General features: G+C 36.5%; 1 protein-coding gene across 3 annotated transcripts in view; it reads right to left on the reverse strand.

Moving 5' to 3' along the window:
* The window catches only part of LOC126272286 (very long-chain-fatty-acid--CoA ligase bubblegum), a 174,211-nt gene that overhangs the window by 45,031 nt on the left and 101,693 nt on the right, over positions 1 to 27,487 (reverse strand). For all 3 annotated transcript variants that reach the window (XM_049975045.1, XM_049975043.1, XM_049975046.1), the window contains exons 3-6: positions 20,669 to 20,777; positions 19,762 to 19,966; positions 7,806 to 7,940; positions 2,855 to 3,050 (exon numbers count right to left, since the gene is read on the reverse strand). In XM_049975045.1, the coding sequence (XP_049831002.1) occupies positions 2,855 to 3,050; positions 7,806 to 7,940; positions 19,762 to 19,966; positions 20,669 to 20,777 (645 nt within the window). The remainder of the gene's footprint in view (positions 1 to 2,854; positions 3,051 to 7,805; positions 7,941 to 19,761; positions 19,967 to 20,668; positions 20,778 to 27,487) is intronic.

The raw sequence follows: 27,487 nt of genomic DNA on the forward strand, positions 1-27,487 counted from the left end.
GGGTGATGCTGAGGGAATTAGATTAGGAAACGAGACACTTAAAGTAGTAAAGGAGATCTGCTATTTGGGGAGCAAAATAACTGATGATGGTCGAAGTAGGGAGAATATAAAATGTAGACTGGCAATGGCACGGAAAGCATTTCTGAAGAAGAGAAATTTGTTAACATCGAGTATAGGTTTAAGTGTCAGGAAGTTGTTTCTGAAAGTATTTGTATGGAGTGTAGCCATGTATGGAAGTGAAACATGGATGATAAATAGTTTGGACAAGAAGAGAATAGAAGCTATTGAAATGTGGTGCTACAGAAGAATGCTGAAGATTAGATGGGTAGATCACATAACTAATGAGAAAATATTGAATAGGATTGGGGAGAAGAGAAGTTTGTGGCACAACTTGACTAGAAGAAGGGATCGGTTGGTAGGACATGTTCTGAGGCATCAAGGGATCACCAGTTTAGTATTGGAGGGCAGCATGGAGGGTAAAAATCATAGAGGGAGACCAAGACATGAATACACTAAGCAGATTCAGAAGGATGTAGGTTGCAGTAGGTACTGGGAGATGAAGAGGCTTGCACAGGATAGATTAGCATGGAGAGCTGCATCAAACCAGTCTCAGGACTGAAGACCACAACAACTTTTTAAAGCAACCAGGTTGTGTGTTTTTTGTTCAAGAGAATTAACTGCAAAAGCATGGTGCCATTAAATTCTGCATTGCGAGTTGTTCTCACCATTGAAAGGACAACCAAAGTTGGTGGAGGTTTATACAGAGAGCCTGCTTTCTCATTTTCATGTCATTCTTCACCTGAGTATGGTTCACATCTGATAACTTCAACCACAGATAAAAATAATGAGAGGTATTAGATAATTAGTGATTACAGGCTTATGAACTAGCTAACACACATAGCCCTTTCCATATTACATGTAGAATTAATTACAAGAAAATTTCTTTCCAAGATGCTATCAAAACACTATGGTGAAAACATATTTCTCAGTAGTGTTGTGCCAGTTTGAAAAGGATTCAATAGATTTTGTGCATTGACTTGTTATTGTGGATTGATTGTGATTCTGTTACTTCAGGAGAGAAATGAAACAACACCACAGAAACCAAAGCAGTAGCTGGAATGAAGTTGATTCAGAGTGCTGGAAAGAGTGTGGCATGTTCTCAAAAACAAAATTTTCACTCTGCACTGGAGTGTGCACTGATATGGCAGATGAAAATGTGAACCAGACTGAGACTCAAGCTCAGGACCTTTGCCTTTTGCAGGCAAGTTCTCTACCATCTGAGTTACACAAGACTGACTTGTGAACCATCCTCACAGCTTTACTGCTGCCAGTACCTCGTCTCCTACCTTTCAAACCTCACAAAAGTTCTCCTGCAAAACTTACAAGACTAGCACTTCTGAAAGAAAGGATATTGTGGAAACATGGCTTAATCATAGCCTGGGGGATGTTTCCAGAATGAAATTGCCATTCTGCAGTGGAGCTGTGCACTGATATTAAACTTCGTAGCAGATTAAAACTGCGTGCCAGACTGAAACTCACTTCGGACCTTTGCCTATTGTGGAAAAGTGTTCTATCAGCTGAGCTACCCAAGCATGACTCACGACCCATCCTCACAGCTTTACTTCTGCCATTACCTCATCTCCTATCTTCCAAATTTTACAAAAGTTCTCCTGCAAAGCTAGCTGGTTGTAAGTCATGTATAGGTAGCTCATTTGATTCCCGAGTTCAAGTCTCGGTCTGACACACAATTTTAACCTGCCAGGAAGTTTGATTATGCCATGTGTTTTCTGGGATGCATGAGGGATTCTTCTTATTGATTACCTTCTAAAGTTAAAATGGTAACTGCTGTGTAGGTCTACTGCACAAGTCATCTAGAACCACAGAAAGAGAAGATCCGTGAGAAGAGGCCACTGTTCCAAATGACAAAAAATCAGCTTTCATCAGGACAGTATATTTGCACTCAAAGTTGCTTTGGCTTGGGGAAAACTGGAGAATTTTAAGTACAAATTATTGAAAGAACAGTTGCAGTCACCAGGATGGCACCCTCCGGCTTACATCTGTATCTACTTGTAAAGATATTTGTGGATGCAAATTTATCTGTCACTCACACCAAGACTGTTTGTTGATCTATATTGGAACTATTGTATGTTGAAAACAACTATGCCATAAAATGAAGAATGTTATATCATTCATTCATTCTGTTAGACAAAAGTACCACAGCAGCCCAAATATAAGCTGCACTTTTTCACCATTATTTTGCCAAAATTACAGTGTGATTTATTTGGATGATCCTACAAATCACATATATTTTCCCACCATAGAAATGTCAACTGTCTGTTGCACTAGTTTTTCAGTTTGGAATGAAGCAACAATATCACAAGTACCTGATGTTGTCATATACATGTATCTGAAAGTACTATTTTGACAGACTTACAGAACGACTTCATAAAGCCATCAGCTGGCCTTATGTGTGTGTGAATTTTCTCTTCATGGTGTGTTGTGCTGTGTGTCCAATGCCCTAGATGGTAATGAGGAGCCTTTAGGAAGAGAGTAATAAAAATTCTGACTCTGACAAGCAATTGCCAGTAAAGAAATTAACAGTGACATCAGTGAGGACAGTGATTAGAAGGTTGGTATTTCTGTGCAATTTACGTACAATACATCATAAAATTGTGATTAATAGTGATTGTATCACAGTTTTCATAAATGAGTAATGAATTTGACATAAAATTTTCTTCACTGATTTTCTCTCTATGTTTCCTCAATCAGAATTAAGGTTGTAGCTTATATTGAGGACAATATGGTTGTTTTGTTGTATAATAGTTGTTTACTTTGTTGTATTACATAAACTTACACTCAGCACTCCCTCCTCCTCTGGCTTTCCTTCATACTGCACAATTGCTTTAAGGTGTGGTATTTGGGACCGTATCTGCAGCACTTTGTCAAGTTGTTTCTTGTCCTGTACTACAAATATATTTGCCCGGCTGTTGATGGCACAGTGCAGGCAAGCTTCTGGTGAGTTGGTTGTGTAAATTCCAGCAGCAATTCCCCTGTAACAACAAATACAAATAGTTTTGTTTTAAATACTTAAGTTCCTGTTAATCAGACATAAAAAGCATTCCAGTTACTAGAGGCAATACAAGTAGATCAAACTCATTTGAAGAAATAGGTAGAAATAAATGCACATCTGTTTATGGAGTGATAAGACCAATATCTGGTTTAATGCAGTTTTATTTTGACTTAATACCATAACTTCAATGCACATCCAAGAGCCACACCAACGAAAATATCCTTACTAAGAACATGTAGTATGTTATTATTATTATTATTATTATGAGAACTACTATTATTATTATTATTATTATTATTATTATTATTATTATGAGAACTGTAACTAACCTACTTGAGAGAAGATTTTTCAAGTTACTTTCAGTTTTAGTGGTATACGAACAAGAAGTGTCATGTAGTCTCTCTTCTGTTGGTAAGTTCAATAAGGCAATTTGTAATAGTGCATTATATGCTGCAAAATGTATAATCATGCAATGTGAAACTCAAGGTGTTAATCTTGAGTGCTACTTGCTATCCAACCAGAACTACAAATGAACTGTAGCAGTAAGAAGTTTCAATATACATAATACAGAATCTTTCAATATCCTATCATCAGGAGAAAGGTGGGAAGAAGTCTTACAATTAGATGAGACAACAAAAAGTTCAAGAAATTCTCTAGCATCTTCAGTGATTACTTTGATATTGCATTCCCTCTCAAAACACAAGTAATATGAGGCACAATTTCGAAATCAAATAGGTGGATAACAACAGGTACCAAAATCTCAAGTCAAGAAAAAGAGACTTACTCAGATAAAGGAAAAATAGAAACATACCCCAACTTCTGTACAGTTACATTCAGAAATATATTCCAATCTACAAATGAGTGATATGTCAGGAAAAAAATGGCCAATGATAAGTTCATAACAAAGTCAACAAAAAAAAGCAAAGCAGTATTGATCAGCAAATAAAAGCCAAGCAGTATGGAAAGTAAGAAAGAAAGAAGCAAATAAAGTGTCCCCAAAAATGGAAAATATGACAATCATGAGAACAAGAGTCTTCCCAATACATCACAAATCTTTTCAGCCATTGCTATGCAGATAACAAAAATAATTTAATAGTCAGTAGTAAAACAGAAACTAGAAAGAAACAGAAAAAAGTGCAGTCATGTCCCTCTTCAATCTATGTTTATGGAACAATTTCAGATGTAATCATCCATGTTGCATCAACTCTTAAGAAAATATTTTCAGGAATTTATGGTATTCTGATTGCATAATAAAGCAATGTAATATAAACATTTCACTACAACTTTCAGACATAGTCCAATCGTCTTTTCTGACAGTCATATTTCCAGACTGTTCAAAAATTGATAATTTTGTCCTTGTTTGTAAGAAAATGCCTTGTTATCAGGCTTTAGTAAAATAATAGGAAAGGTAATGTATAATAGGTTAATGAAATTTGTAGAGGAAAACAAAATGGTTACTGACACTCAGCATGAATTCAGGAAAAATAAATAAACAACTAGTGCCATCTATGATTTTATAAACAATGCCCTACAAACAATGGACAAAAAACAAATTGCCACTGGCATTTCTCTAGACTTAAGTAAAGCCTTTCACATACTGGACTGCAACATACTGTTGGACAAGCTCTAAGAATATGGAAGTAAAGGCACTGCACTAAAATACTTTTTTTTTTTTGCAAATGACACAAGCATCCTTATTACAGGAAACACCTCAAGTCAGCTACAAGCAACTGTAAATAAATCTACAGCACAGCTAAATCTATATCTACATCTACTCGACAAACCACCATAAGGACATGGCAGAGGGTACGTTCGATTGTACCAGTTTTTAGGGTTTCCTCCTATTCCATTCACATATGGAGAGCAGGAAGAATGACTGTCTCATTGCCTCTGTGCATGCAGTAATTATTCTAATATTATCTTCACAATACTTATGTGAGTGATATGTAGGTGGTTGTAGTGTATTCCTAGAATAATCATTTAAAGTTGGTTCTTGAAACTTTGTGAATAGACTTTCTCAGGATAGTTTACGTCTGTCTTCAAGAGTCTTCTGGTTCACTTCCTTCAGTATTTCTGTAACACTCTCCCACAGATTAAACAAACCTGTGACCGTTTGTGCTGCTCTTCTCTTGGGGCCTAGAGCTTTGTTCAATTTTAATAATTTCCACTGTTTTTCAACACCACTGTGACATTAATACTTACTTCATTCATCTTTTCAGCAGTGTGAGGATTAAATTGGGGCAATTCTCCCAGATGATCCTTTGTAAAGGAACATTTTAAAATGGAGGTAAGCATTTCAGCTTTTGCTTTTCTATTTTGCTTTGCCCAATTTCAGTTTCTGTCCCTTTCACTAGAGACTGGATGGTAATTTTGGTGCAGTGATCTCTGTTTCTTTAGAAGTTTCTTTACAGCAACTGCATACCATGGACGTTCCCCTCATTATGAACTGTTCTACTAGATACATATCTGTCCAGTGTAAGGTCAGCTATTATTTTAAACTTGAGCCAGAGTTCCTCTACATGCTTCTGCGATGTGCTGAAAGTTTCGAGTTCCTCATTGAGAAATGACACTGCTGATCTTTTATCTAGTTTACTGAACATTGGTTGCTTGAAGTACACAGAAAGGTCATCTGGATTGATGAGTTACACAAGTAGGTAGGCACCAATGGCAAGTTACAAGTCCCTTGAGGCAATGCATCCCACTTGCCAACTGAGCATTCAACTTCTTCTTCCTTCTTGTAGTCAAAACAAATGGCATGCTTGGAACAAGAGTACCACAAGGCTGTTTAGCCAAGATCCCCATAGTCTCAGCAATACTCCATGTCTTCCAAGCCAAGATGTTAGCATCTGGAAAATCTTTAAGGCCACCATAATCAGCTTGATTGCCCCATACAATGGCAAGTGTGGGCCAAGTACTACCTCCAAACAATGCTTGCAGATGAAGGTATTCTTGTGCTTGAGATATTTACACTGGATGAAATGGAGTCCTTGGTATGTCTGCCATCATGTATTATTCAGGAGCTGTACTGCCACCTACTGTCCATTCATGTACATCCATTTGTTTTCTTTCAGCACACCATGGCTGATCTTTAGCTTCAGCAAGACAGTGCAACACCCATAAGACCAAAATAGTGTCAAAATGGTTTGAGGAGCACTCCATCAATGTGAGGGTGCAAGTGTGCCCTGTTCCCATCCCACCACCAAAAGTTACCTGACCTTCTTCCAGTTGAGCATATTTGGAACACAGTCAAGCTATATGTGTACACCTTGGATCCCACTCGGATCAATCTCCACAAGTTGTGGACAATGGTTGTGCATTCATTGATCAGGATAGCTCTCCAATACATTTAAGGTGTTGCTGAGTCCATACCATATTACATCACTATGAAAGCAGGTGCTGCACATTACTAGTTGGATGTGGTGTCTAATTCAATTGCTCATGAGTGTTATAGTGCCCATATAATTATCAGGAAATTACTATGCTAAGTCTGCAGTAAAGTTCTTGTTTGTAATGATGCAGTTCACTCTCTTGTTATCAAATTAATACGATAATTGATAATACAATCATACCTGTATAATAAAAATTTGTGTGAGAAGTAACAACTATTTGCAACTTAGAGGAAATGCTGAGCAGTAGCCAGGATACTACGAGGAACATTAAAACTACATCTACTTCTTTGTGTGGTTATCGACCACCCATCTATTTTAAAAACTATATTTATGACAGTTTGCAACTCACTTAGTCTGCCCTTTCAACCTCTACTAACAACTACACACATAGTATATTGAAACAGTAACTAAGCTACAACAAAAGCATTTATTCTCTTTAAAATGTCTGTAAGAAATTAAGCACTACATGCTACTTAATGAGAATATTTCAGAGATGCTGCAACAAAGATTTTTCTGTAAACTCTGTATTATGCCTATATATACTCACAACTGAAACATGGAGTTATTTTCTGGGGTTACTCTTCTCTTAGCCAAAAGTTCTTTAGGCTACAAAAAAGAACTATAAGAATAATGGGAGGTGTAAAATGGAACAAAACCTGTAGACCACTCTTTAAAAAGCTAGAAATCCCCCCACTTCCATGTATGTGTGTATGTGTGTGTGAGACAACCATGTTTGTGAAAAGATACACAATGTAAAATCCCACTCTCTTCCAGAAAAATGAAATTTTGTCTCCAATAACACCAGACATGAAGGAAACTTTCATTTAGACCCCACCAACATCACCCTGAATAAAAAAGGAATCCTGTATTATGGGGAAGTTATTTATAATAAACTTACCCCACAAATTAAAGCAATAAATGGCCTGGCTAATTTCAATTCAACTGCTCAGTCATATTTGACTTATCACTGCTTCTATAGCCTCCAAGTGTTCTTTAAGGACATTCACTAATGATTTGTGTCTTTGCCTTAGTGATGTATCATATAAATGTTCATAAAACTTTAATGTTTTACATGTAAATGTTGCTGTAATACAAATATTAATCTGCCAGCAAAGTACATGCTCTTTCTGCTTTAAAATATCTTCTCCTTATTTTTGTACAATATTTGCTCTGCATATTGGTACTCAGTGATCATTTAATATAGAAATAATGAAATTAATGCAAATTTAATATTATATTTTGTTATACATTCACTTGTCATACATCAGAATGCACTATTTGTGTACTACATTATTACCAGGACCAATAAAACTATACTCTATCCTACTGTACTATACTGTACATACCCAGCATATATTGCAGCCAAATCAGCAATGAACCATTCTGGTGAATTGAATCCAAGAATACAAACAGAATGATGCCTTTCTAGACCAAGTTTGATGAATGCTTTGGCACAAGACCGTACATAAAATTCGTAGTCTCTGTAACAGAAAATAAAATCATTTGTAAAACAAACCTATTCATTTTCAAAATGAGAAGCAAACTTTTAATTGGAAGCTCACACATCTTTTTCAGAGAGCTCTCCAAACACATGTGACACAGTATGGTTACTTTATTTTTACTGCTCTCAACTAAATCTACTGTATTCTACTCAGTTCAAAACGAAAATTGCTTTTCGCTTTACTCATATACTAATTATTTAATGGCTCATTTTTTATTCCTCATAATTTTGTGTAAAGGGCATCAGTAAATGTCAATCAGATATAATGCAAAAATTGAGAAGCTACAGTACTAAAAAAATATTAAAAATATATCTTCTTAGCACTCCTACAAATTATATAACTATTCAGATTAAAGAGGTGAGGATTCCTGTTACTGTGGGACAGTAACAATGTTCATTGTAAGACTGCCTCTGGTCTTCATGTAAAAAGGTAAATGTTGTTATACAGTAATATCAATGTGGTCATGTAGCTATTTAGCCAGTAATAAGAGATAAAAAGCAGACATTTAATGTCACTGAGGAAGCTGCAATATTTTTCTCCCAAAATAGTAGTTTTATTGCTTATTTTATTATGTTTAACTTCGCTTAACAGAATCTGTTTATGGCAGTTGATCAAAGTTCATTGTTAATACACTACCTAACAGCTATTTTGCTTTGTTAAGTGTATCTTCACTTGTTCTACATTCTTGAATGTATTTTGTGGTTCTGTTGGACAGAGTGAATAAATAAATTAATTAATCAATATTGGTATATGTTTCGTGTGTGTGCAAACAAATCTAACTTCAGTAGCACACAATTATGGTAGGGGAGTGTTTCGGAAGCCAACAACTGTGCAAGATTTCTTGCATGATATGAGACATCGTCACCATTAACTGGAATTTGTGTGATGGACAAGAATTAACTAATACTCAGGACACATACATGAAACCCACATGGAGATTTATGTTGTGGCAAACCTGGTAACAATAGAGTTTGTATGTGAAAAGAAAACAAGTAACATGTGGATGCCTGGTTTGTTGTAGAATGTCTTTAATGAATGTTCAGCAGAAATGAAAGTATGTTTGGCTGTGCTATAACAGAGACATGGTTCATTAATATTATCAGTAAATGCCTGATATAATCCCAGAGCAGAGTGCACTCTGCCTCACTGTATTATTGTTTTTTCACATGTTAACTTGACTCCTCTCTGCACTGTATTGAATCTGCTCTGGCCTTGTGCTTGGATTGTGTATGAAACTTCAAAACAGTTTCTGTATTAAAGTAATTTACACTTTAGGTGTGCACTTATTTGTGTGTGTAGTTGCTGTGATGCAATTTTGTCTAGCGCAACAATTATGACTTACTGCAGTAGCTTAATAATATGAACAGTTTACTTTTAAATCTGCCTGTCTGTCATTCAGAATCATTTGAAAAGTCTTGCACTTTGCTCATGGGTGACCATTATGGTGGTATGATCAAGTTGAAATTCATGTCAGTTGTGAGCGAGACATTAGGTGTGATGGTCATATATGTGTTTGCTGGTTAGTGTGACTGTGTCACGAGTAATTTAGTTTTAAAATGGAAGGTGAAACTGAGTCAGGTGAGATTACATGTAGTGACCAGCATTCGTACATAAAAATTGAATCCCTACATCGAAAGAACCCAACGGAAATTTACAACACATTGAGAGAGTGAATGGGAATAATGTAGCGGATTGTAGTGCATTATCATTGTGGTCTGTTTGTTTTTGTGAAGATCAGGTAAGGACTGAGGACAATCCAAGAAGTGGAAGGTCATCAACTGCTTCAGACTAGACCTCTCAGGTCACTGTTAATGACATTTCAAGAGAGAATTGACAAAAAACATATCAGGAAACTGCATATGAGGCCAGAATGTCTGTCACTTCAGTTTACAGAATCATACCTGAAAAGTTAAGTATGAGAAAAGTTACTGCCAGATGAGTTCTGTATAATCTGGGTGAAGAGTGGAAAGCAGGTTGCAGAAGGAGCACAGAAGAACATCCGTGTTATTGAACTGAAGGAAAACATTTTGTGAAAAGGATTTTTGCACCTGATGAAACCTGTATAAGAGATTTTGATCTAGAACTGACGTTTCAGTCATCATAATGTGAAAATTCCAACTCTCCGTGCCCAAAAAACTTCTGCCACCAGCAACCAAAGGTGAAACTGATGATGATCTATTCATGTGACTTGAGTGGAGTCATAGATATAAATAGAGCACCCTAGGGTAAGTCTGTGACAGCACCTATCACAAGCTGTTTCTGCAAACTATTTTGTGCCAGAAAATTTGTCAAAGAAGGTCCGTCATGCTTGCATCTCATGTTGTTGTTTTCCTTGATAATACAAGACCACATATTGCCCTACCAGTATGAGAAACACTCGACAAATATGAATGAGGAACACTACCACGCTCCCTCCCCCCCTGCCACCACCACCACCACCTGATATGAGTGCAACCAGGCTTTGATTTGTTTCTCAAATTGAAGGAGCAACTCCATGGAGAAAGTTTTGATACAATATATAAAGCTTACAGTGAGGTGACCCAAGCAGACAGCTCTGCAATGAAGATGCCCTGTCCAGAATACAGAATTTTCCAAAACATTGGAAAGCTGTTATAAGCAAGAATGGAGATTATATTGAAGACCTGTAAAGGTGCTTTATAAAATAAATTATATTTTCTTGAGTTCTGTCTTTCAGTGTGTAGAACTTTTGAAATACCCTCATACAATTGGTTAATATCACTTCATCTTTACATTTTAATGAATAAGATTTTTCATCAGGATGTCTAATGTCTAAAACTGGCAGTTGTTATTCCCACACTAAAAAAGAGTGACAAACCATATACTTATAATTGTTGTCTAATTTTCTGGTTTGTATCTTTTCCAAAATCATTTAATATTTCTGTTAAATAATAACATCTTCACCAAGTCTCAGTATCTTACAGTTCTGAAATGCCATGGTCAAAGCCGCTGAAAATGTTATTTCTTTTTCGCAAACCTCTTTTGCATCAAACGTGTCTTGAAGGTGCACTAGTTGATACAGGTATGGCATTTGACCTTGTAAACTATGAAACATTATCAGATAAAGTGTGGTGTTATGGCACTAGAAACTTGACAGTAACAGAAAACAAATTGTAAATTGCAGCAATGAAAAGTTGCAGTTGCTGAATGATATTCATACTGTTCCCTTTGGATCATTACATGGATCTTTGATGTAGATTCAGTTGCTGAGATTGAAGTCATGTGTGTGTGAGAGAGAGAGAGTCTCATTGTGTGTGTGTGTGTGTGTGTGTGTGTGTGTGATCTGTTGTTGAAGAAGGCCAAAGGTCTTACTGGCCAAAAGCATTATTTGTGATACTCTTTTTGTTGTGCCTATCTGCTATTCAGTATCTCCGCTATATGGCGAGTAACAACTTTCCTTTTCATAATATTGTTATAATCCATCCTGGATTTTCCATTGTTTAATTACATGGATCTTTGCTACTTATGAGTTTTAGAAATGACATGCCACTAGAAAATGCATAGTGCCTTCTGTTACCAGGTACATAGTTTGAAGCTAATGAATTTTCTATTAGTTATGAAAAGACTATGAATATTATTTTCAATTTATCTACCGTTATCACTGAGTGCACATCGTTTAACCTTCTCCATATCTAATTAGATTCAAAATTAATATGGAACTATCATATAGAATATATGTGTTAAAAAATTACTAACATGTTATTTTTCTGTTGAGTAAACTATGCACATGGGTTTACGAAAAGCTGTTGCTTTCAGAGATTAATGATAAATGAGAGTTACAACATTCATTCATTCTTTTGTGGCACAGTTCTCTTAGGACCAGATTTTTTTTTTTTTTTTTTTTTTTTTTTTTTTTTTTTTTTTTTGTGGGAGAATGTCATCAAGTGCATGCCTAAAATTTCAGAAACTAAGATTCCTTGTTCATCTTATTTTAAACAGTTAAATATACTAATAATCTCATCTATCTTTATGTGTTATTGTTTTCTGTATATAAAAAGAAACAATGGTATAACCTAAGGCTCTCGTTACATCAGCATAACTATCATCAAGCATTAATTGCAACTAGTAAATATGGTATAGTGTGAATATCTATGTATAAGGATGTTTGAATAAAAATGCCTGAAACAACAGGCTTTTTACACACTTAATAAAAAAGACTGTCCATGTACCATACAGAATTATAGACCACTGTCACAACTGTCAGGTTTAGCTAATGTAAGTGAGAGGATTATGTATGAGAGACAGTTGAGTTTCCTAAACAAATGCAAAATTCTAACCAATACACAGAATGGGTTCAGGAAAAACAGGTCTACAGAAACAGCTTTATATCACTTCTTGGAACAGGTTTTAACTGTAGTGGATAATGAGGACTTAAACTGTGGAATATTTTTAGATCTATCCAAGGCATTTGACCTCATCAGCAATGATATTTTGCTAGAGAAACTGTATTGGTCTGGAGTATACGGAAAAGCATACAATTGGTTTCAGTCGAATCTGTGCAACAGATATCAAAGTGTTGAAATAATACATAATGACACAAAATATTACTCAACATATCTGAAAGTCAACTCTTGTGTACCCCAGGATTCTATTCTAGGCCCTCTGCTCTTCTTAGTTTTTATTAATGATTTTCCTAACTGTCTAACAAGAGCATAATCAGTGCTTTTTGCAGATGATATGAGCCTTTTTATCAGAGGAGATAAAGAAGCTGACCTACAAGAAAAAATAAGTTCAACAATGAATGAGGCAGCTGAATGGTTCAAGGACAATTACTTAATTATAAATGACAAAAAACCACTTGGATGAATTTTAAGTACATAATGAACAAATTAAAAATAACATAGGAGTAGAGATTGGGAAATGTCTAATAGAAGAAACTCCTCTTACAAACTGTTTGGATGTATGGCTGGACAATAACTTAAGATGGTAAAAACATGTTGAACTATTGAATAAAAACTTAGTAAATATTGTTATATATTACAAAAACTTAAAGAAAACTGCAATTTTGAAACAGTACTACATGCCTACTACTGTTACATACATAGTAATCTAAGGTATGGTATTATATTTTGGGGGAATACAGTTTTCACAAAAGTTGTTTTAAGCTCCAAAAGAGAGCTATTCATATTTTGGAGGTTGTTACCTACAGAGATCCATGTAGAGGACTCTTTAAGGAGTTGAAAATTTTGACCCTCCCTAGTTTATTCATCTGTGAATCAGTATGTTTCCTGAAGTCAAATCAAGAATTCCCTTCTGTAAACAATGAAGTACATGACTATCAGACCAGAAACATGCATGATTTGCATATAAACATACATTCAAAAGCCCTGAACCAAAATAGTGTCTCTGCGAGGCACGTAAGTAACAATGTAGATGTAGATCTGCCCAAAAGAATGTTGAGTGCCTTACCAAAAGAAATAAAAAGCATACAAAACTTATATATATTTTTTTAAAAAATTAAAGAGGCTACTATTATGTCAAATTTTCTATAATGTTAGTGAATTTCTTTGCTATCTAAACAGATAGTGCTCTTCTTTTGATTTTGGTGCATAAACCTTCATTGTTTTTCAACTTGCATGTAAAAAGAAGACAAAATATGTAAAGTGTAATTAAAAAATGTTAAAATGTAATTAATAAAATGTTATTTCCTTTAATGGATTTTCTTGTATAAACCATGTAATTTTTTCTCATCTTGCATGTAAAAAAAACATAAAATATGTAAAGTATAGTTAAGAAAATGTTATTTCCTTTAATTGATAAAAATATAAATCATTCTCTCTCTCTCTCTCTCTCTCTCTGTGTGTGTGTGTGTGTGTGTGTGTGTGTGTGTGTGTGTGTGTGTGTGTGTGTGTCTCATTCTATACAACAATTCCTATATCACATATATGATAAAATGGATGATAATAAATTGAATTGAAACATCATCTATATGTGCTTTCGGAACCAAAGGGCAGCTTGGTACACTTGATGATTGTAGACACAAAGCTTTATGCCTTGCCTGGGCCCATCAACACTGAAATTGGGCTGTTAATGACTTGGAACAGGTTGCCTGGTCAGACGAGTCTCATTTCAAATTGTATCGAGTGGATGAAGGTGTATAGGTATGGAGACAACTTCATCAATGCAAGCACCCTGCATGTCAGCAGGGAACTGTTCAAGCTGGTACAGGCTCTGTAATGGTGTGGGGCTTGTATAGTTGGAGTGCTTTGGTACCCCTGATATGTCTACATACAACTCTGACAGATGACATAATCATAAGCATCCTGTCTGATCACCTGCATCCATTCATGTCCATCGTGCATTCCAACAGACTTGGTCCATGTGACACCCCATACATCCATAACTGCTACAGAGTGGCTCCAGGAACACTATTCCGAATTTAAACACTTCCACTGCCCAGCAAACTCCCCAGACATGAGCATTATTGAGCATATCTGGAATGCCTTGCAATGTGCTGTTCAGAAGAGATCTCCATCCCTCATACTCTTACAGATTTATGGACATCCCTGCAGGATTCTTAGTGTCAGTTTCCTCCAGCACTATGTCAGACAATAGTTGAGTCCATGCCACATCATCTTGTGGCACTTCTGTGTCATCGCGAGGGCCCTATGTGATATTAGGCAGGTGTACCAGTTTCTTTGGCTTTTCAGTGCATATATTGGTGTTATTAAGTGTAGTAGCAACTGACATTGCACTCTTCCTAATATATTCTTTTATTTATTTGTAAGGCTGATTTATTAATTGTATTAAGGCCAATTGTATCAAAATATAGTCCTACTGCATGGTTGATAATAAACATTCTAAACAATTAGCATTTCTCCCTGCACTGTGTTTCTTACTAACATTGTGCATTTGCATATTCATCAGATTCTTTATAATTATAAAACCATTATGTGTTTATTGTTGTATATCCTTTTTTATCTGATTAGTATATCCGAGTTAATAGTGTGTAGTATTATGCAATATGTATCCAGGTTTTTCTAATATGTCAATCCTAATCTGTGAGCCGTTTTAAATTATACAAGCTGACATCAATGTGCATTTAAGTGCTTAAAGATGAGTGAATGCATGAATAACCATTTTTGAAGCTTGATATTCAGGTAATTTGTAATAGTGGCTTTAAGATATCTGAGAAACCTACTTGGGTGAGTGAACCTAATGACTGCACACTTAGGATCATCTTGGAACTGAAATGAATAGGTATTAGAAGAAATAAAATGCAACTACAGACTAAAAAAAATACTATTTTCTGATTGTATTGGTCACTGTTCCAGTCAACAGCACATCAGGAATATGTAGATGAGTTGATGTCTGGTAGACATCAGCCGTTGTTTTCAAATGTGTGACAAATAATAGTACTTAGAGTAATGGCAGTGAGGGATAAGAAGATTCACTTTGTGCATTTTTATATACTTCGTGGGAGATGTTGAAGAGGCATTCTGGTTGCCACTGTTTTTCCAGAATGAAACCAACTGCAGATTTTAGTACATCTAGAACAAATTATGCCCATCTTCTGGGCTCAGAGGAAATACTTGGATCATTACAGTGACTGGCAGAGAAGGTTCAGAAGACTAGCCTTGTTCATGGAATTTCAGTGACAATTACAATATGCAGCATTGCCCCGTGGCTGATAATGGCCCCACATTCTGAGTCATGTGTCAGGCTTCAACCAAAGATTTAGAAGATTCAATGCCAAGCCAGGATGTGACTTATTAGATTTGCACAATGATATTGATAACTGTAGGCTCTCTCAAAATGGGTCTGGATTGTATCCTACATTTAAGGCTGTTATCCATGTAGCTGATGTGTGTTGGGTGCAAGCAAGGCTTTTTGTAGATTAAGTGATCCCAGATTAAATGAGTCCAGATTATTATCAGAAGTATGATCATATGGTATTTCAAGTGAAATTTGTAACTGGACTGAGGATCTTTTGGTGGGAAGGGTGCAACAAGTTATCTTGAATCAAGAGTTATCAGATGTAGAATTAAGCTTGGGTGTGCCCCAAGGAAGTGTCTTGGGGCCCTGTTGTTCATCTTCTATATTAATGACCATGCAGACAATATTAGTAGTAACCTCAGATTCTTTCCGATGATGCAGTTATCTACAGCAAAGGAAGCTGTGTAATTACACAGTCAGATCTTATTAAGATTTCAAAGTGATGCAAAGAGTGGCAACTTGCTTTAAATTTTGGGAGATGTAAAATTGTGCACTTCACAAAATGAAAAAAAAGGTAGTAACCAATGACTATAATATTAGTGAGTCACACTTGGAACTGATCAACTCCTAAAAAAAACATGAGTGTAACAATTTGTAGGGATATAAAATGGAATGATCACATTGTCTCAGTGATAGATAAAGCAGGTAGCAGATTGGGATTCATTGGTAGAGTACTTCGGAAATGCAATCAGTCTGCAAAGGAGACGGCATACAAAACACTCATGAAGCCCACCCTAAAATATTGTTGAAGTATGTGGGACCCATACCAAAAAGGGCTAACTGGGGATATTGAACAGAAACAAAGAAGGGGAGAACAAATTGTCACAGGTTTATTAGAACCATGGGAGTGTCACAAAGATGCCAAAAGAACAGAACTGGCAGACACTTGAAGACAGATGCAAACTATTCCATGAAAATACATATAGAAAGTTTCTGGTACGAATCTAGGATCATATTACAATCCTGTACCTATCACTCCCATAGTGATCACAAAGATAAGATTAGACTAATTACAGGTACCACAGATGCATTTAAGCCATCATTCTTCCCATGATCCTAACCTGAAGAAATGGGAGAAAGCACAAATAATTGGAAATTGGAATGTACCTGCTGCCATGCTCTTCACAGTGGTTTGTGTTGTATAGATGTACATGTAGATAATGATAGTTGGAGACCCCAGGGTACTAGTACAAGATCCAAAGTAATCTCCCTCCCTCAGGTGAGATTATTAAATTACTCAAAGTATTTACAACAAACTACAAGAATTCAAAGCACACTTAAAAAGAGAGTTGCTTGCATTGTGCTGGTTATGAAAAGTTAAAGAGAAACTTGAGTTGGTGCATTCAGTAAAACAAGAAATTCAGTTCTCCAACCCCAAGACAAATACTGAAGCTGCATGTGAGAGTTCTTTTGTGCAAGAATCATTATCAATTGTGAGTATAAACTAATAACTGGATCCTTCTATTGACCACAAGATACACCCCTAGAATTAACAACAACAAAAAAACTTTAGAAAAAACTTTGGCTAACTAGTACATATGTTTCCCAGTCACACTTTCATCGCTAGAGGAGACCTGAATCAGCCAATAAACATTTGGAAAAATTAAAATGGTTGGTGTAAGACAGTCCTAACGCTCAGTTTAGTAAAGATTAGTCTGATGATGTAATGTGTTGTGTTTTCTAATGCATCCACTGAATCAGGTGATGCAATGGTTAGCATGCTGGACTTGCATTCAGGAGGATGATCATTCCAATCCCCATTCAGCTGTTCAAAATTAAGTTTTCTGTGATTTTCCTAACTAGCTTATGGCAAATTCTGAGATGGTTCCTATGAAAGGGCATGGTCGATTTCCTTCTCCATCCCTCCTTAATTCGAGTTTGTGCTCTGTCTAATAATTGGATCCTTCTATGACTTCAATGTAAAGGGAATGTTAAACACTAATCTTCCTTTGAATGTACCACATACTGGTAATGAGTAGTTTCTTGTGTACCAATAAAATGGACTATCTACTCTTCTGTTTGAATTAAATGAAATTTATAATGTGCAGTAACTCAAAATAAGCTCTTGTGGGTTAGTGCTGTGTCTCCCACACCCCCCTCCCCCCACTGGTCCTCTCATGGGTAGCTGTGTAAGTGGTGTGCATGACAAGCCATCATGTAAAACAATGTTAAATGTTTCCCTTGATTATTAATAGAGTGCGGAATTTGGCTCATGATAGAGATGTGTTAAATTTAATGGTAACAAATAGATCTGAGCTTTGTGAGAATCTGTACATCAGTGACCATTAATCATTTGTAGCACCATTGATTACCAAACCTAAGAGGCCACCTAAAAGAAGTCCACACACACATACACACACACTGTGTGAAACAGTTAATGATGGGAGAAAACCTCTATGGTATACAATTTCTGTAAAGAAACTGCACAATACATGCAAAATAGAACTTAGGGCTATAGGCAGAAGTATGCTAACTGTAAGTGTTTGGTGGTCAAAAGTTAAATGTGTGAAGTCTTCAATGACTACCACAGCAGAACCTCATCAGAAGGGCTCTCCTGAAAAGCAATTAAATTCTGGTAATATGTAAAGGCTGTAAGTAGCAGGAAAGTATGCGATGACTGATCAGACACTCTTGGATGAAACAGGAACTGAAATTTGTGGGAGCGAAGCAGAAATACTGAACTCCACATATCAATGTTCCCTTACAAACAAGAACAAACTGTACTGTCCCTGTTTAACTCCCACACCATTGAAGGTATGTATTAACCACTAATGAGACAAAGTATTATGACCACTGCCCACCATGAGATTGAATGCCACCTCGTTGTTTTGCATAAGAAGGTACATAAGCAAAGATGAATGCAGAATTTAAACATATGGTCATAATGTTTTGGCTCTCAAGTATAGATATTAGTGGCACTCAGAAACAGTTTTAAAAAAGCTGGAATGGATCAAAACTCCAGGGTCCAACAGAATTCCTGTTAAATTTTGTTCAGAATATACAGCGGAGTTAGTCTCCCTCTGGAGCACTAGGGGTCAGGAATGTGATCAGTAGTTGGAAGGTACCACAGGTCACGTTAATTGATAGCAATGACGAAAAATGACCCACTAAATTTATCCAATGTTAGACTTTTTGCAAATTATGTGGATATATATAATGAAATACTATATAAAAAATAAAAAAATAAACAGAAATATTTAATCAGATCTTGATAAGATTTCAAAATGGTTCAAAGATTGGCAGAAATGTAAAATTGTGCACTTCATGTAGTATAGAAACACACTATCTTATGACCTCCACACAAGTCACAACTGGAATCAGCTAACATGACAAATGCTTGGGAGCATCTGTTCATGGGGGTATGAAACAGAACGATAAAAATGGCTCAGCCATAGGTAGATCAGGTGACAGATCAGGTTGATTGATAGGATACAGGAAAAGTGCTTCAGTCTTCAATGGAGATTGCTTACAAAATTCATGCATGATCTGTCCAGGAATATTGCTGAGGTGTGTGGGACCCATATCATATATGACTAATGATAAATATTGGACATGTACATAGAAGGACAGCGTGAATAGGCACAGGTCTTTCTGATCGATGGGGCATCAAAATCAGTATAGGTAGATGTTTGGAGATAGATGCTAACTGTCCTGCAAAAGTATACTTGAAAAAGTCCAAGAATCAGATTTAAGCAGGGAATCTAGACATACTGCAGTCTCCTATGTATCATTCTCAGTACCCATAAAGATAAGGTTAGACTACTTGCAGCATACATAGAGGTTTTTAAGCAGTCATTCTTCTATAACTCCATACACTAATAGACTGCAAGGAAACCCTATAACATTGTACTATGAAAAGTACCTTCTGCCATACACGTCATAAAGTTTTCCAGAAAATGGATGTAGAAGTAGATATGTAGCTCAAAGTAGCCACTATAAGGTGATTACCTGCCTTTACTTTTTCTATTAACTGATAAATTAGTAGGTTAAAGGTATATTTGATACATTTTAATAGTGTTACACCTTTTATGGATGATAAGCATGAACATTAACCATATATACATACTCATATGTAATAGTATTCCATGTTCCATCATCATTTCTTGTGGCCATTGCTGTGAGTTCTGGAAACAGCTCCACAGCCCTGTGCAGTAAACCAGGTACTGATATAGGTTCTCTTGCAGCTATTCCAGTTGCTTTGGATCTCAGCTTTACCCTACAGTCTGGCCTTGTTGTTGTATATGAATCTGCTGGAAGAACCTGATTTGGTCCTGGGAAGAAATAAAAATATCGTCAGCAACAGCTGCAATAAAATACGGGTAGAACGTGGTTAGAAAAAATATACGCAAATAACACTTTCATGAATTAGCATTAGTTCACTACACCATGTTTATAATAATTTACAATGATTTATAGATGCATGGTTTCATGGCAGAATGAATTCATAATATCTTGAACTTCTAGCCATGCCAGTTAGTACCTGCCACACTACGCAGCTGGAAACTTGGAAAGGTTTTAATAGTAACATTGATTGCCTAAATAGGCAATAGAGATGTGAACAGAATGGTTTTCACCACACAAACTAACTAATCATACAAAATTGCATTATTTATTTCATGTTACCAGAACTTCCTCCACTTAAGTTTGATGATAGCACACTGTCTCATCTGGATATCCTATAACCTTACACAAAGAAAGTTTGCTAGTAGCCGATGTCTAAATTTACAAGCAATAAAGTGTCCATTATAATTTCAAAATATTCCAATGAGTGCTTTATGGGAATGATACTTTTACTGGAAAACAACTCAACACATATTATCCAGAAAAAAAGTTCTTCTCCACTGACAGTAATTTATTCAAGTACAGTTTGATTAAAACATTCATCATGTTAGCTCTCTTTTACATGACAGTATTCTAATTACATTTTAAATGTGATTTATTTGTTTATTCTCCATGTATGTAAGAGGCATTACCATTGTGGAATTCTTGATCAGCTTGGTCTCTTGCATCTGGTGGTTGAGCGACTGGTTTCTCTTCGGAAATCTGCACTGTTTTTGGTTCCCTTATGCCATTTAGCTTCCCCTGAAGTGATAAAAGTTGTATCAGTAAATTCATGGAGAAATAATGCAGATACTTACTGATTACTGTAGCACATATGCATAATCATGATGAACCTTCATTAGTTTAAGAATAATGCTCTTATATACATTTGTTTCTATGCATGTACATATTTTAGTTTGTCTGTGGTGTTCAATGATGACACTAGCAACATCCTCAATTAGTACAGCTGCTTACTTTGTCATATTGATACTGATTTACATTGTACTGTAGCTGATGCTTGAATATGCCAGTAGATGGCAGATAATTCAAAATTTTCAATGAAACGGATCACTGGAAATTTAAGTTACAGCAAACAGTCTATGAAGTTTTTCTGGATCTACTTTAAAAGTTTATAACTGATTCCATGGTTTGTCTTCTGGTCAATGCATTTATGTACATAAAATAAGTACTGTCAGTGACTTACTCACAGCATTATTTACACCTGTTCATTGAAATATTTGAGTTGGTGTTTGCAGAAAAATTGGAGTAACGGGGTGCAATAATCCAGTAAATACTGTATTAAATGATTAATGAAAAATATGCTTCTTCAGTTATGTTTTATATGAAATGGAATATTATTGTAAATTTGTAGGATACCCTTCAACAACAGGTAGGTCACTCCATGCCAGCTGATTTTCAACTGTATAATAGTTTAGCAAAGTGTACAGTTCCTGCATTTCCTTCCATAATCAGGCAGAATCTACTTTGGCTGAGTGCCTCATTTGAATGAAATGCTGTTCTTTTGTATTTAAAAATAACATTTTTTCACCATTGGCACAGAATTAGTATATTAATTTGGAAAGCCGCACTTGGTTGTATATTTTGTAAAATATATGTAAGGTGCATGTCCAAACTGTAATTAAACTGAGCTTCTTTCTGTGACACTTTCACGTGTATATATGAAGCACTGAACAATATTTTGCACTGTAAACTGTGTCTGATATTTTATCTTTTTATTAGAATTTTTTTTAATCTACTCAGTGCAGATTTTTCAGTTTTTACAAGAAATTTTCTGAGGTAATGCTATTCTGTCAAACTGCTACAAACCAGCCATTTAAATAATGAAAGATCCCAGTGTTGCCACATGTTGATAAAGTGATAAACATTCTAACTAGTAATGGTGGATAATAAGTCTTAGCTAATTCCTTGTGGATAATAATGTAAATGCATAAATAAGGGAAATTCAACTTTGCAACATCATTAGAATTCCACTACGTTTTTCATAATAAGTACATATGCTTGATCATATTAAGAATAGACCCTGATAATGTTACTAACAATGTTTGGAATAGAACTGGAACACAGATAAAAATTCTGCTATCCTTATATTGTTGGGTGACTGTGTTCTTTATATTGAATGCAATCACCTGCTACACTGAACAATTATTACCAAGCAAAAGTGACAATACAGATGAAAACTTCAGCTGTTTTCTCGGGGCAGAAAAAATAAATTTGAACTCTTCAGGCTTTCACCTACTGTAACAGAAAAGGGAATGATAAAATGGTCAATGACATGGCAACTATCAGATGATTTACTGAGACAGAGCTCTAATGGAAAAAATACATAAAAGAAGAAAACTAACACTAGTGAACTTACATGTACTGGTACTTGTAATGATCTCAGTCCTCTAATTCATATTTTAATCCATCAGTATCATGATTTGAAGGAAACATCATTGAGTCTAATTCAGGTACAGGTTTTTTGCAGCTTTGCACTTTCTGACTCATTTTTGATATACATAGGTTCATTGGTTTGAGGGGGTTGAAGGGCCAGACTACAAAGGTCATTGGTCCCTTGATGCACATATCCTAAGAATGTACTGGTAATATATTTCATAGATGCATTTGTCAGAATACTCTAACATCGAAGCTCAGTTGTTTGTGTTGCATGCTGTATGTCTTCCCAAGTCAAGTGAATGGAAACTAAAAATCTACGATTACTGGTCTAATGATCGACCTTTATGAACAATTGTCTCTGCTGATACTATGTCTTGAGCCACATACACATACATGAGTTGGGATACTTAGAAGATTAATTGCACAAAATTATTGATTATTTGTGACATTTATATAATGCACATGTATAATAAATGTGAACTTCAAATAAATAAGGGAGAGTGTTGTACCAGGAGGATGTGTACCTAAGAACAAATGATATTTTCTGATCATGTTTCATTCTAGAGACTGATTTTAATCATGGAACCACATGAAGGAATGCACACTAGAAACCACCACAATAAATTTCCAACATTTGCTACTGTTTTTGTTGTGAGACATGAGAATGTGTTTTGTGCAGTATTTAGGAATATTAGGATTTCTATATATTTAAATGCTGTGTAATATAATATACTAAAGCTTTTGGAGGATATGGTTAACCTTCAATCATAACGTTTCTGTGTCTACGGTCCATAAGCCATTTTGTGGTGTGTGGTGAGGTTATGTTTTGTACCACTATCACTCCCTCCCTTTCTTGCTCCATTTGTGGGTAGTTGAAGGAGAGAACAATTGCCGGTAAGCCTCCATGTGGGCTCAGATCTCTCAAGCATCTCCATGACACTTTTGTGCTTTCTGAATGAACATGTCATTAAATGTGCTGCTCTTCTTTGGATCTTCTCTATTTCTTCTATCAGTCCTATGTGGTACAGGTCCCATACTAGCAAGCAGTTCTCAAGTATTGGTCAATTGAGTGTGTTGTAAGGTATAAGCTACATTTCCTGAGAATTCTTTTAATTTCAATCTGGAATGTTCCCTACTCACAATTAATTTTATGTGGTCTTCCCATTTCAAATTGCTCCATATGAACTCTTCAACATATTTTATGGAAATAACTTCTTGCATTGGTTGTTCTGCAATAGTGTAACCATGCAATAAAGGGTCTTTTTTTCTATGTATTTGCAATATTTGACATTTGTTCATACTGTAGGTCAATTGCCACAACCCAGTCACACAGTTTTGTGACAGAGGTTGATTAATGATGATGATGGTGGTGATGTTTGGTTTGTCGGGTACTCAACTGCACAGTCATCAGTGTCTGTACAAAGTCCCAGTTTTTCCTAGTCCATTTTTTTTTTCGCAGTCCAATCTAGCCACTGACATAAATGATAAGGATAATGATGAAATGAAGAGGACAACACAAACACCCAATCCCTGGGCAGAGAAAATCCCCGACCTAGCCGGGAATTGAACTTGGGATGGGTTAATGAAGTTTTGTGGGTGGGGGTGGTTGCCTAGAAGAGAAAGAAGTCCTAGGAGTACTGTCCTTGAAAGTTAAGGAAAAACCTTCTAAAGCTAGTATGTTAAGCTGTTTTGAGGCTTAAAAACATCAAAAAGTTGCAAAATTCTTTTTTATTTTAGACAAAAAATGTTTTAAACTTCTTGAAATATGTAGCATTCACAACCTTTTCCTGAGTAACTTCTTTCATATAATTGTTAACACACAGCAACAAGCTCATATACCTTTTGTTAGCACAGAGTTGATGAGCAAATAAACTGGAATTAAAATAAAATGCTTTTAAAGCTGCAGTTCTTAATTTCTTGACAGTAACATTTTTGCCAATTTAGTTCATTAGAACATATATACTTATATTTTGAAAATTATAATTGAATAGTGTGCTGCTGTGGCAGATCATGACACCCTACTAAAATTTGGCGCCCACAATGTAAACAGGAGAGGGAGCACAAGTCACTGGTGCAGGTAGTACATTCTTTTTGGCACACAAAATAAGATGGCTTGGGTAATACTGAATTAAATTACTAATTCTGCTGACCAAGGCTCTAAATTTGCATGCATAACTTTGGCGCAGATTGCAAAAATTACCATTTGATATTAATTTAGTTTCAAATCTCAGACAGGGCGATCGCTCCCTCTGCCCCCCCCCCCCAACCCCCACCACCCTTTTAATCTGTCCTTGTTTTCTAGTGAGTAAAATGCAGCATATTTTTAAAACTATGTACCTAATGAATGTACAGTTAAGCCATACTTTGTCACCATGTGCCATAGCCTACTGTACTTTGAAATGTAAGGTCTTTTTACAATTGAATATGTGTGATTTGAAAATGAACTGAGTTTCTCAAAAATTTTCCCTGTCTCGAAACTAGAAATTTGTGTTAGTTCATATTTCAGTCTTCTTTTAACATGTAACTGGTTGTCAATGATACTTCGGCCTAATATGATAACATTTAGTGATATTGGTGTGTAGCGGATTAATAATATAGCTTATCGATTATTAAATGCAGTACGGTATTGGCATATCTTATCAACTGCAGTACTTCCAAATTTTTGAATAGAATATTTTGTTGCTAGATACATGACCATGTCGTACCTTGGAACAGTCTTTCACATTTAGGAAAACCTAATTTTCCAGTGTAATTATTGTAGTTTCAGAAATAGTCCACAAATACTGAATGCTGTGATTTCAAAACGGAATAAAAGAAATACATTAAACTTGCATTAAGAAGTATAGAATCTGAAGCCTGATAACAGTGCCCTATATTACATTTAAAGACAAGCAATAACACCCTAAAGAAAGCAGAAAAGATATTGAAACCAGCTAAAATATCATCTGCATACGGCTCTGGCAGCATGTGGCGAGCACAAGCATTCCGTACTCGTTGTATTAAGCAAGTATCAGTGAAAAAATTGAAGTACAAATATAAAGGCAAAGTGAATCCGTGGTGCAAGTACGTCACCAGGCTTCTGGCCTGACTGGGCACTAGCGGAGATGGGAAAAGTCGTTCAGCCTTGGAAACTAGTTCACTGGTGATCGCTCTTTTTTGAGAACCGTTAATTTTTACTCGTTCACTGTGCTTTGTATATGGTTATTATGAAAAATTGAAAATTAGTAGCATAGGTGATTGAAGATGTAAGGCACCAAGAGGGGGCACTTGCCTCCTCCATGGAGTACAGAGTTTTTATTCATAACAGAATTCTCACACACTTGTAATTTTCGTCATTCTGCAAAACATCTCGTTTAGCCAACTGTAGCGTTATGAGGCTGATCGCAGCGAAATAATGTAAGGAGGCGCACGAAAAACCAGCTCCGAGTATAGAGTGCTCTCTAATTACGCATGATTTGTTGACCGCTACGAGCAGAATAGATAAACATGTAATAATTAGGCATTGAAGAAATAACAGGAGGCGCACGAAAAACCAGCTCCGAGTATAGAGTGCTCTCTAATTACGCATGATTTGTTGACCGCTACGAGCAGAATAGATAAACATGTAATAATTAGGCATTGAAGAAATAACAAATAAGCTAATGCAAACAACTTCGAAACAATAGATGACGATTGGTAAGCGACAATGTGCAGCTAGTGCTGTGGGCTGATTTCGTGCGCCACCCTGTACCACCGAGTAGTAGTTATCATATTCTGTTTACAAAATATGACACCATACACTCGATTACGAAGCACGAGTGGTTTGCCTTCCATAACAATTAACATGACCTTTTATCTCGGATAAAAAAAAAACGGAAAATGGTCACTAGTATGTACCGTGCCGACGTCCTTTGCATGCATAATAACAAAAAAATCTTGCCTTTTTGAAAGTATTTCTTCTGCTGTTTATCGAAATAATGAAGTAAGCTGATGCGCTGTTTTGTTACCTGAAAAGATGTATGTATTACATACCACGTAATTTTTATGTAATTTAAATAATTATGAAATACATTTTAATTAGCGGTCGTGGACGCTGAATCGAGTACGAAAAGAACCAGAAGTACAGAGTTCAAAAAAGGTTTGAAACTGATCTAGGCCGGCCGCGGTGGCCTAGCGGTTCTAGACGCTTCAGTCTAGAACCGCGCGACCGCTGCGGTCGCAGGTTCGAATCCTGCCTCGGGCATGGATGTTTGTGATGTCCTTAGGTTAGTTAGGTTTAAGTAGTTCTAAGTTCTAGGGGTCTGATGACCTCAGATGTTAAGTCCCATAGCGCTTAGATCCATTTGAATAATTTGAACTGATCTAGAATGGCCGTACGAAGCGAACGGATCGAACAACAAAAACTCGATACTGAACCAACTATGAGCAGTCTGCAGTGGAACTGCGACGAGTGGCCACGCGAAGAAGGACGAGGCCGGCCGAGCGAGACACAGACCGAGACGACGGGAACGGGACCGAGGCTGGAACGAGACCGACAGTTTCCCGGTTCAAATGACTCTGAGCACTATGGGACGTAACTTCTGAGGTCATCAGTCCCCTAGAACTTAGAACTACTTAAATCTAACTAACCTAAGGACATCACACATCCATGCCCGAGGCAGGGTTGGAACCTGCGACCGTAGCGGTCGCGCGGCTCCAGACTGTAGCGCCTAGTACCGCTCGGTCACTCCAGCCGGCAGTTTCCCGTTCCCGGGAACTATAAGTAGAAAGTCGCGACCGAGGTGTACTGTGAAAGACCGTTCCTTAGAATGCCTTCCACGCTCGTTCCGTTCATCTTGGTGGACCGTTCCTTTGGACCCGTTAGTTCGCGAATGACCAATCTCTAGCAGTGACCCACCCGAACAGCCACTTCAAAGCCTGGGATGTGCGCCGGCCCTGGATCGAACCCACCCGACGGCTGAACGACGAATCGGTGTGTCGGCTAGCCTGGATGTTGTTTTTAGACTGTTCCCACACTCCACTTGGTGACGCCAGGCTGGTACCAAAGTTACAACTCAGTTACAGGATTTGCAAACATTAAGAACACTGTCGCTCAG

The sequence above is a fragment of the Schistocerca gregaria genome, chromosome 5, assembly GCF_023897955.1.
Source record: "Schistocerca gregaria isolate iqSchGreg1 chromosome 5, iqSchGreg1.2, whole genome shotgun sequence".
In the NCBI taxonomy this organism is placed as follows: domain Eukaryota; kingdom Metazoa; phylum Arthropoda; class Insecta; order Orthoptera; family Acrididae; genus Schistocerca; species Schistocerca gregaria.